General features: G+C 40.4%; 1 protein-coding gene across 6 annotated transcripts in view; it reads left to right on the top strand.

Annotated features, from left to right (window-relative positions):
* The window catches only part of PIBF1 (progesterone immunomodulatory binding factor 1), a 186256-nt gene that overhangs the window by 155884 nt on the left and 18324 nt on the right, over positions 1-12048 (top strand). For 5 of the 6 annotated variants that reach the window (XM_045011564.1, XM_045011573.1, XM_045011581.1 and 2 more), the window contains one exon: positions 6411-6495. In XM_045011564.1, the coding sequence (XP_044867499.1) occupies positions 6411-6495 (85 nt within the window). Of the gene's footprint in view, positions 1-6410; positions 6496-8599; positions 8738-12048 lie in introns of all 6 variants that reach the window. The other variant, XR_006578430.1, reaches the window with a different exon arrangement.

Below are 12048 nucleotides of genomic sequence, written 5' to 3'. Positions count from 1 at the left end.
GCAATTCCGTCAGACACTCCAGTTTCCCAGTATCACCACCAGCACCACTCCTTATGGGGATGAATGGTTATTAAAATCAATACCCCAGTAAAAGAAAAAAAACAGTTCTCCCAATCCCAAAGGACCAACCCCAGACCCAGGTCAATATACAAGTCCGATCTTACCCACAAATCACTCTGTTGCCAATCCTTTAGAACCTGAAATCTAAAGGTTTATTCATAAAAAGAGAGAAATATAGATGAGAATTAAAATTGGTTAAATCGACTCAAATACGTACAACAATTGCAAAGTTCTTAGTTCAGGCTTGTTTAAGGCTTGATGGGATTACTGCTGATTTAAACCAATCAAGTCTCTGGAGTACAAACATCCCAGCTTGGATGGGTCGTTCAGTCCTTTGTTCAGAGCTTTGGCCACACCGAGCCCTAATGATATTGATAGCTCCAGCCTGGCCACACCAGCACTGGTACACATCACTCCTAGAAATGTCCATGGCAACTCTGGTCATCCCACCACTCGTCCTGGACCTAATCACACAGGATCACAGCTGCCTCCAACATCCGAATTTGAGTTGCTACATCTCACAGCATGGAAGCTGTATGGCTGAATGCTGTGGAGCTGTCCTGCTCTGATCAAGTCAGACAAGCCCTCCACAAGGGAGATGTACCTGGCCAAGTAGATCTGGTTGGAGCAGCACCATCAGTCTCCGATGCTTGCCTTGGTGCAATATATACTGGACTATCTCCTCCATCTTAAGCAACAAGCACTGTCCGTGTCGTCAATAAGAGTTCACTCGGCAGCCATCTCCACCTTCCATCCAGGCGCAGGGGGCTACTCAGTCTTCGCGAATCCAATGGTCAGCCATTTCCTTAAAGGTCTCGACAGACTATACCCACAAATACAACAGCGTATCCCAGCTTGAGACCTCAATCTAGTCCTTTCCAGACTTACGGGACCACCATTTGAACCACTGGCGACGTTCTCCCTGCTTTATCTCTCTTACATGGTGGTGTTTCTGGTGGCAATAACCTCAGCTAGGAGAGTGTCGGAGCTCAGGGCCCTTACAGCAGAGCCTTCTTACACAGTATTCCATAATGACAAGGTTCAGCTCAGACCTCACCTGGCCTTTCTCCCAAAGGTCATCTCCCAGTTTCACGTCAACCAGGACATCTTCCTCCCAGTGTTCTATCCTAAGCCGCATTCCAGTGGAAGGGAGCAGAGGCTTCACTCATTGGACGTCCGCAGAGCGCTAGCCTTCTACATCGAAAGGTCGAAGCTGTTCTGAAAGTCCATCCAGTTATTCGTGGTGGTGGCTGATAGAGTGAAAGGCCTCCCTATGTCATCGCAGCATATCTTATCATGGATCACGTCATACATTCGGGAGTGCTACACTTGGCGAAGGTGCCCACTCCACCAGGGCTCAGGCCACCTCAGCAGCATTCCTGGCACAGGTCTCCACACAGGAATTCTGCAGGGCAGCAATGTGGTTCTCTATACATACTTTCACCATGCACTGTGCGATCACTCAGCAGGCCAGAGATGATGTGGCCTTTGGACGAGCTGCACTCCAGTCAGTGGATGACTCTGACCCCACCTCCTGAACTTTGGCTTGTGAGTCACCTGATTGGAATGGACATGAACAAGCACTTGAAGAAGAAAAAACGATTACTCCCCTTCTCGTAACTGCTGTTCTTCGAGATGTGTTGTTCATGTCCATTCCAATACTCACCCTCCTACCCCTCTGTCAGAGCAGCCAGCAAGAAGGAACTGAGGGGATGGGGGGTTGGCAGGGCTCTATATTGGGCACCATGACAGCGCAGCTCTAGGGGGCGCCCAGGCCGACCCTATGGACGCTGCTAGGGGAAAATCTTCCAGCTGGTATGCATGCGGCGCACACACACCTGATTGGAATGGACATGAACAACACATCTCGAAGAACAGTTATGAGAAGGTGAATAACCGTTTTTTATTTTCCTTCTGAGGATATTATTAAAATGAAAGCCTGATTTAATACTTTACATTCCAATGCTTTCATTGTTTTTCCTTTTTGTTTTCTGTACTTCTAGTAAAAGGTTAGAAAACTTTTTAACAGTGGGTTTGCCATGGTGCTAAATAGACATTTCTGTATACCAAACTCCAACTATTGTTTAAAACTTTAATGTTGGACAGTTTCAGGGTTATGTTAACACCTTTGACTCTTTGGGCCTATTTATTCCATCTAAATTAATAAAACAGTTTCACCCAGGGATTCATGGTAATAACCATCAAATAAATGATTGGTTGTTGAGACTGCTAAGGGTTAGTGTGCTCCTTTCTGACATCAGAGTTGATGTCTTTCTCATGGACATGCACTCTTATCTCAGATTGGGATTTTTGGTATTTACAGTGGGGATGCATTGAAACCTTTTCCTAGTGTCTATTAGTGGCAGATATTCCTTGACAGAAGACTAAATAAATATGTATCAGAGGGGTAGCCGTGTTAGTCTGGTTCTGTAAAAGCAGCAAAGAATCCTGTGGCACCTTATAGACTAACAGACGTTTTGCAGCATGAGCTTTCGTGGGTGAATACCCACTTCTTGCATCCGAAGAAGTGGGTATTCACCCACGAAAGCTCATGCTGCAAAACGTCTGTTAGTCTATAAGGTGCCACAGGATTCTTTGCTGCTTTTAAATAAATATGTTAAAACTTAATTCATTGGCTGATGGGGGTTTGTGGCCTCCCAATTCTAGGGGATTTGGGAGCTAAAGTAATTGTCCTCAAGCAGATTAGAAAGAAACCACTAGCACTGATGAAAGTTTGGCCATGTGAGATCTTGGTCTCTGAGCCCAAGATTTAGAGCCTTTTCCAACTGGGATGCAGAAATTATTGGCATGTTGTGTGCTGTGATTTGGAGTGCCAAGTCAGGACCTTTGTTAATGGTAATGAAGAAAGATAAGCTCCTTCCCAAAATTGACTTTGGAAGGACTTCCTGCTCTCTGATATTATTTGGTAGTTACTAGTATGCATGTTAATAAAGTTATCTGTGATAGCTCCACTTTTCCACTAATTTGTGTGTATCTTATCTGCTATATTTGCAGTAGCATACACATTTTTTTTCCTTTACTCCAACAATGGATGAACACCAAGAACAAAGCTGTTCTAAATCTGGAAAACTGGCACTTTCTGATAATTCTGTATTCACAGTAATGACTGAAGACTGAGGCCAAGTCTACACTAGAGTTAGGTCAACGTAACCATAAGGCAGTTTACGTCAACGTAACTATGGCCTGGTCTACACTAGGGGGAGTATCAATGTAAGGTACGCAACTTCAGCTATGGGAATACCGTAGCTGAAGTCAACGTATCTTATTCCGACTTACCTCCCGTCCTCACGGCGCGGGATCGACGTCTGCAGCTCCCCCGTCGACTCCACTACTGCCACTTGCTCCAGTGGAGTTCCGGAGTCGATGAGGAGCACGTTCGGGGATCGATATATCACGTCTAGATGAGATGCGATATATCGATCCCTGATAAATCGATCGCTACCTGCCGATATGGCGGGTAGTCTGGACGTACCCTATGTAAGTGTCTACACTAGAATGGTACTCCCACCGATGGAGGTCATAGAATCGTAGAAGATTAGGATTGGAAGAGACTTCAGCAGGTCATCTAGTCCAGCCACCTGTTCAAAGCAGGACCAACCCCAACTAAATCATCCCAGCCAGGGCTTTGTCAAGCCAGGCCTTAAAAACCTCCAAGAATGGAGACTCCATCATCTCTCTAGGTAACCCATTCGAGTGCTTCACCACCCTCCTAGTGAAATAGTTTTTCCTAATATCCAACCTAGACCTCCCCCACTGCAACTTGAGACCATTGTTCTGTCATCTGCCACCACTGAGAACAGCCTAGCTCCATAACAGCTAGTTATCTTATCATAGAAGGCAATCAGTTTGGTCAGGCATGACTTGCCCTTTGTGAATCCATGTTGACTGTTCCTGATCACCTCTCTCTCCTCCAAGTGCTTCAAAACAGATTCCTTGAGGACCTGCTCCATGATTTTTCCAGGGACTGAGGTTAGGCTGACTGGTCTATAGTTCCCCAGATTCTCCTTCTTCCCTTTTTAAAGATAGGCACTATATCTACCTTTTTCCAGTCATCTGGGACTATACAAGTTGCCCACTACATCAACCTAATAACTCCATCTCTTCAAAAGGTGTAACGCTTAGGTCGATGTAGTTAGGGAAATGCATTAGTTACATCACCTGTTGGCTGTCAGCCTTGCACAGGGCTCACAACCTGGAGCCCCACCACTGGGATTGACAGCCTGGATCCCCACTGCCACCTCCCAGTTAGGGATTGGGCAGGGGCGAAGGGACAGCCTGAGCCTGGCTGCCTCCCGGTGAGGGATTGAGGAGCTGGGTAAGAGGAGCCCGAGCCCAGCCACCTCCTGGTTGCTGTAGGTTGACCTAACTTATGTCAACGTAATTTGGTAGTGTAGACAAGCCCTGAGTTAATAAAACTAAAGAAACAGCACAGTTTCATCCTTAAATTTGCTCATAAGCAAAAATTAGAAAATGTTATAGCTTCACTTTATGGAGTAATCATGGTGTGTTGATTCAAAAGGGAAAGAAGCAGTATAACTGGAATATATTTAATTCAGCAGATGAAACTGAACTTCAGACATGAGCTTCTGACTAATAATTAACAGTGAAGTATACTCTTGTGCAATATACTGTATAAGGTATACAAGGAACTTTATGTTGTGGTTTCTTTAAGTTTGTGAGTCATGCATAAGAACTCCAACTTTGAAAGCTTGGTTTCTGCTGTTTATAAAATACGTAAGTCCAAGAAAAACTAAAGTATCACTGAGTAACAAGACATGCATATAGAAAGAACACTGAGTTTGGCAGCTTCAGTATGTGTTAAAAATGACAGAGGATAAAAGTACTGCCTAAATTAAAAATATATAATTAAAATAGTTTAAAATGTAGTGAGGCTTTGAAAATATAGCTTAAGCAGTATGAATCAAATTGCAGGACACTTCCTGGGAAAGTAATGACTGCCTGGAAGGAGCTGGTGGCTCTAAAGCTCAATCAAGGGCTATTTACTTGAACAGGTTGTTAATTCCCAGGAAGTACCCAAATCCAGAATCGATGTTGCTTCTAAAATGGAAAAAGCCATAAGTATATGGCCATTTTAAAAAAATGTATGATGCAGTTGATTGATCATTTCTATAAAATTTATACCCTGAACATTAAACATTTGATGTGCTTGAATCATATCTAAATATTCCATTCAGTTTATTATGTGTTTCCTTCTTAGACTGCTTCTGAGTTTCATAACCTGTTTTTACTGCTATATGACTAATCATTCTACTGTGGTGTTGATTTCAAGTTTAACCTGTTGTGAAGATTATTTGGTTTGGTCATGTGATGCTGACATCGGTCCCCTTTTTCTGAATTCTTGGGACTATGGAAACAAAATTGGGCAACAGCATATACAAATCTTACGAGTCTGACAATCTGGCATTTATTCTTGGAGTCTGACGCTAAAGCTGAATATGAAAATACATTTAATTATACTAGAAGAGTAGCTGCCTAGAATCAGAATTTGGAGAGAAAAATTGTTTTACAAGTTAATACAATGATGTAAGATGACAAAAGGAAGGACAATTAAAATTAAGCATGACACTGGGTCTTTAATACATCCCATTGTTCCTAAGTTATATGTGTGTTCAAGATAAACCTGAGATTGTGGGTGCTACTATAGTAGTAAATAATATGTGGCAAAAATAATTTTGTTACTACTTCTGCGGAGACCATAAAGCTAGGAGAGTGCAAGTTGGACTCTATTCCTTCTTATGCGTCATCAACAGAATTATTTGTGAAAATGCAATTACATAGCCGTCAGTTACACCAGCACAAATCCAGTGGAGGCAAAAAATTATACAGCAGAGAGTGAGGGTTTAATATGGTTTGCCAAACCTTTACTACTGGTGATGATACATAAGAATGAGAGAATACCTCAGGTTCTGGTTCGAGGACTAGGAGTAAACAAATCTATTTTTGCTTGTAAAATGGAGAAAATTGTATCTAGAAGTAACTGACACAATAAAAATAGAATTCTGTGATGCCACTTCTAAAGAGAAGAATCACACTTTAAATCAAATCAGTTTTGTTTTACTGTGGTGTTGTATGTAAATGAATCAGTGATCTTCAATTCTGTTATTTGATTAAAGCAAGCATTCACATATACCCATCTTTTCAGATGCATTAACAACCTACAATTTTTGAATAAAGGATTATTTTATACAATTGCTTGAGCACATTCATTGTTTCCAGTATTTAGCCTTAAAAATGCATGTTTCAACCAGACAAGATTAGAAGAGATTATCCATTGCTATTACTGTATTTCCTATCCTCTTTTCTACCAGCCTTTTAAATAAAGAAAAGACAGCTTTGCTGCGTGTCAAGAATCAAATGGCAGCAGATTTGGAAAGACTTCTAAATCATCGTGAGGTAATCTTCCTATTTTAGCATAACTTTATCATAGATGTTTTTCTGCAATTAAAACTTGGGAAAGTTATATTTTATATTTTATAGATTTTAGAAATATATAGGTAGTGTGTCAGCTGGGCACTTAGAAAAGGGAGTTCTGTCATCTTACTCATTGTGTGATGCTGGGCAATATACTTACCCTTTCTGTCCCTGAGTTTCCTCACCTGTAAAGTAGTTATTTTATTACTTTCCTGCCTGTTGTTAGTTTAACTGTTGATAAAGTGTTTTGGGTTCTTTGATGAAAGATGGTATACAATGCAAAATATTATTTTATACTGTATTTAAGAGTCCATTGTACATTAGCTCTCAAAAATGCTGTTAGATCACTCTTAGTAAATTTATTGGAAGCATTCTTTTAGGATGCATAATTTTTCTTGGTAAAGATTGCAAAATTGTGATGCATATGCAATAAAAATGTGCAAATAGAAATCCTCTAACTATAAAGCAGAAAGTAACTGTGTGTGCTTCCCAATACTACACCAGCAGAAATGTGCCTCTTCTTTGATCTTGTGGGATGCTGTGTAGGTGTGTCAGACATGTATTCACTCTGCCTGTTGCTTCTGATTTTTGCTAACCCAAATTCAGATTTCACAATTATGATTAGACTTGGGGAAAATGCCTGATACCTTTCAACTTGTTTGAGTTGGTATTTATGTTTAGCGTAATTTCATCAAGTAGAAAAAATAATCAACCACAACATTAAAATGATCAACTTATATCAAACCCAACTCACTCTTCCCTTCCACCGAAATTTAAATTATAACTATTATAAAATAAGATTGTTTCAGTAGACAAAATCAATATTGCATTATTTCATCTAATTTTGTTTGTTGAATGCAGTCTTAATAAAAAAACAAATATTTGAAAAATAAAATGACCAGGTTTTGAACCAGATGTTTAGTAGTGGAGCTTATATTTTCATTTTTTTGAATCTAGCAAGGAATTTTTTTTTTATGTAACTTTCAGGTAAGCATGTTTTGAGGGTAAATTCATATGTATTGTCTCAATTCTAATCTGAAATACAGAGCTACAGACCTTTGAAAATTCATTACTGTGCACAGAAAATACTGCATTACCTAAGAAACAAAATGTGAACCAAGGTATATGAAGTTAAATTTGAGACAGGTGTCTGTCATGTTTATATAGTAAATATAAAGGCAAAAATTAATTTTCTTAAATGCTGTTTTTAGTGTTCATATTTCATGAACCATTGAGCAAATGTTGAAATATCAGTTTCTCTAGCAAGGTAATCCTCTGCCCTACCCTCCCTTGCTTTGCAGAGCAGTAGGGTTTTTTTAAAACAGTTTGCTTTAAACAAGTTAATTCTAATTATTTTGGTAACTTGATGTGACCACTCTGATATGACTATGAAATTCTATGTTCTGTTGTGAGACAGATATAGAGTTCCAAACTATAGTTAGCCTTCTCTTTTTTATTTCTGTTTCACTTCCTGGAAAAGTTTTGTCTGTGATAATTCTGTAGTTATAAATTAATCTATAAAAATATAGAGATTTAGTTATTACCAAACTGTAGTTCAGTCACTGTAACTTAAAAGAACAATCACAGAAAAGCCCCATTATCTAGGATAAATGTATGGCATAGTTTAACAAGGGGAGAAAATTGCTTTCATGGATTTCTATGGATGCTTTTAAGAATTCATTATTGCAGTTTGAGATATACTGTCACTTCCTTATAATAACTGTGTAAAACAATTTTGTCAATCTTTTCTACTAAATTATATGAAAAGGGGATTATTTGAGACATTGCTTCTTTTTCTGCCAACGAGAATTGTAATTGTGCATTCTTATGTCTGGATTAGATTTTAGAATGTTTTGCATATTAATTCTTTAGTGTCTAACTTTGTGCGTAGGTTGGGGATAGGAGGTTGGGGTTGTTTGTTATAACCTGCATTGTGTCAATTTCACACACAATTATATTCTCTAATCTGACAATTATTGTTAATTTAAGATCTGGCCCAAATCAAACTCCAGATACAAACTCACCCTGATTTTTGAAAAAATTGTTTCTGAAACTGAATTTTATGGATTGTCCTCTATCCTTTTAGGGACCAAGCCAAAACCCTGAAATTGGGAAAAGTTATTTTCCAAACTTTGTAGTTTAAACCCATCAATACTGGTAATACTAAAAAAAAAAGTTTTTAAAAGGATTATCTGACGAATGGCCTGAAATGGAGTCTAATGAAGTAAGTTTTAGAAATGTGTATTAAATGGTCTGAATTGCCAGTTTGAGAAGTAGTCAGCAGATTATTAATTCAAAATTAATTTCTTCCTTTTGCACTTCTCAGAACTTCCAGCCCCACTCATATTGCTAGCGTGCAATTAGGTATGCCCCATCATGCAGCATTCTAGTGATACCAAATCAGCCATTGTATCCTGCAGTTGACTAGAGCCAGCCTCTAGGAGTATGTCTACATAGCCTGTGGGAGTGAGCCTCCCAGCCCAGATTGACAGAGTTGGGCTAGCGGGGTTTGCCCTAGCACTCTAAAAATAGCTGAAGTTGTGGCTCAGGATGGAGTTTGGGCTCTGAAGCCCACCCTCCTCCCTAGTGTGTCAGGTAAGTGAGAGAAGGGTTTCAGTGTTGTGGAGTTTTGCAAGGAGTCTAGTAATGTTTCCACCATGAGGTGTAAAATAATAGTGTGTTGCCAAAACTATGCAACATTGGTTAATAAAAATAAAAAAAATAAAAAACTGTTGATCCACATAGGCTGTCTCTCATCTGAAGTAGTTTGCTGGTTAATATGATTTCATCACTATAATGTATACTAAGATGTCACTCACAGTGACAGCCAGCAATGCAAGAAGGGCTGGATAGCATGGAACCTAAACAACAACACCACGGCTTAGGCAAGTTTGAATCTGATTGCATGCTGAATGCCCTTTTCACCATGGGTATTAAGGGAAATCAGCAAATATTTCCCAAATTGATGTTGTTTTGTCAAATTCCTTTGCAGATCACTTTTAAAAAACAGATAAAAATAAAATTATTGATGATGTTTTTACAATAGAATCTTTTAACTGGGCCCTCTATAAAGGATAAAGTTTATTCACTGAAAAGAGAGACAGAAATAGGGTGCATATTTGGGGGAAGTGGAAAAGGGTTAAAAAATGCAGCTACTGTTCAAAGAATAAAAAAGGGAAGGCAGAGAAACCAAGAAAAACTAAGGCAAAAAGGATCATTGTATGCATAAGAGCTACAAAACGTCTTTATTGTATTCATTTGTTTTCTTTGTTTTTTTTCCTCTACCTTTCATCACCTTGTTTCTATTCCTAAAGCAACCATTTTTTTGTACTTTTAAGGCAGATCTCCTCCACTGGTTATATTGTGTTTTGAATTCCACCAAACAGCACTTTAGTATTTGATTTATTGAAATCTTTTTACACGATGGCTCTATTTAGCTGATCTCAGCTAGTTTATAGTTTATCGGCGATCTACCAGAAAACACCATCCTGGCCACTATGGATGTAGAAGCCCTCTACACCAACATTCCACACAAAGATGGACTACAAGCCATCAGGAACAGTATCCCCGATAATGTCACAGCTAGCCTGGTGGCTGAATTTTGCGACTTTGTCCTCACCCACAACTATTTCACATTTGGGGACAATATATACCTTCAAGTCAGCGGCACTGCTATGGGTACCTGCATGGCCCCACAGTATGCCAACATTTTTATGGCTGACTTAGAACAATGCTTCCTTAGCTCTCGTCCCCTAATGCCCCTACTCTACTTGCTCTACATAGATGACATCTTCATCATCTGGACTCATAGACTTTAAGGTCAGAAGGGACCATTATGATCATCTAGTCCGACCTCCTGCACAAAACAGGCCACAGAATCCTACCCATCCACTTCTATAACAAACCCCTAACCTATGTCTGAGTTATTGAAGTCTTCAAATTGTGGTTTGAAGACCTCAAGCTGCAGAGAATCCTCCAGCAAGTGACCCGTGACGCATGCTGCAGAGGAAGGCGAAAAACCTCCAGGGCCCCTGCCAATCTGCCCCGGAGGAAAATTCCTTCCCAACCCCAAATATGGCGATCAGTTAAACCCTGAGCATGTGGGCAAGACTCACCTGCCAGCACCCAGGAAAGAATTCTCTGCAGTAACTCAGATCCCATCCCATCTAACACCCCATCACAGACCACTGGGCATACTTACCTGCTGATAATCAAAGATCAATTGCCAAAATTAATTGCCAAAATTAGGCTATCCCATCATACCATCCCTTCCATAAACTTATCAAGCTTAGTCTTAAAGCCAGATATGTCTTTTGCCCCCACTACTCTCCTTGGAAGGCTGTTCCAGAACTTCACTCCTCTAATAGTTAGAAACCTTCGTCTAATTTCAAGTCTAAACTTCCTAGTGTCCAGTTTATACCCATTTGTTCTTGTGTCCACATTGGTACTAAGCTTAAATAATTCCTCTCCCTCCCTAATATTAATCCCTCTGATATATTTATAAAGAGCAAGCATAGGGTGGCCAAGTCGGTCCAGAAATGGGTTGCTATAACTATCTGGAAGCTGGCTATCCCAGATTGCTATAGGTTGCCAACCAGTTTCGTGCTGGAAAGTTGACTGTGGGTAAAGTGGTGGTGGAAGTTTCTGAGGCAGTCAGGCATGTGATTTACTGTAAACTGGTGGGCATAAAAGATATTCCTGAAGTAATTGCTGGCTTTGAGAGAATGGGGTTTCCAAACTGCACCAGGGCCATTGACCCAGATTGCTATGTGCAGGAGCACAGAAAAACTCCTTGTGGAATTTCAAGGGCATAAAATTGTTACTTTTTTTAACTTCAGTATACTGTGAGAGGGATACTTCAGACCATGGACACTCACAAAGAAAAATTGATTCATCCACCTTTCCTACACTGAGTTTGCGTATAACAACACCAATCATGCCTCCATTGGCCGAAGCCCCTCCTTCACCAGCTGTGGCTTTCATCCCTGTTTCCACTCTGCACTGCCAACAGCTTCCAAAAATCCTGGACTTACCAGTATGGATTGGCAGATCCACTGCATCCAGGAAGAGCAAAAGCATCACCTCGAAGACACTAAGGAGGCCTATAAATAACATGCAGACCTCCAGAGATGAGAGGGTCTGGTCTTAACTAAGGATCAGAAGGAATGGCTATCTACCAAGAACCTCCACACAAGCAGGCCATCTCACAAACCGGACCAACAAATTAACCCTCATCACTTTTAAGCTCCACTTGCCTAAATCTCTCAGAATACATCCCATTTTCCATGTCTCACCCTTGAAAGGGTTAATGGAAAACTTGTTCCCTGACCAGATGCAGTCACTGCCTCCACCTGTTCAGGTCCAAGGTATTGAGGAATACTTAGTCCATGCCACCCTGTACGCTAAGCTGAGGTGAGGAAAATTATGGTACCTTGTGGATGGTGAAGGTTATGGCCCTGAGAAGCAGTCTGGAGAACCTGCCAGTCATGTACATGCCCCTGAACTGGTGGAGAGGCTTTCCACAGGAGCCACCTA

Source organism: Mauremys mutica, chromosome 1 (assembly GCF_020497125.1).
Source record: "Mauremys mutica isolate MM-2020 ecotype Southern chromosome 1, ASM2049712v1, whole genome shotgun sequence".
Classification (NCBI taxonomy): Eukaryota; Metazoa; Chordata; order Testudines; family Geoemydidae; genus Mauremys; species Mauremys mutica.
This window is presented reverse-complemented; position numbering and strand designations above follow the sequence as displayed.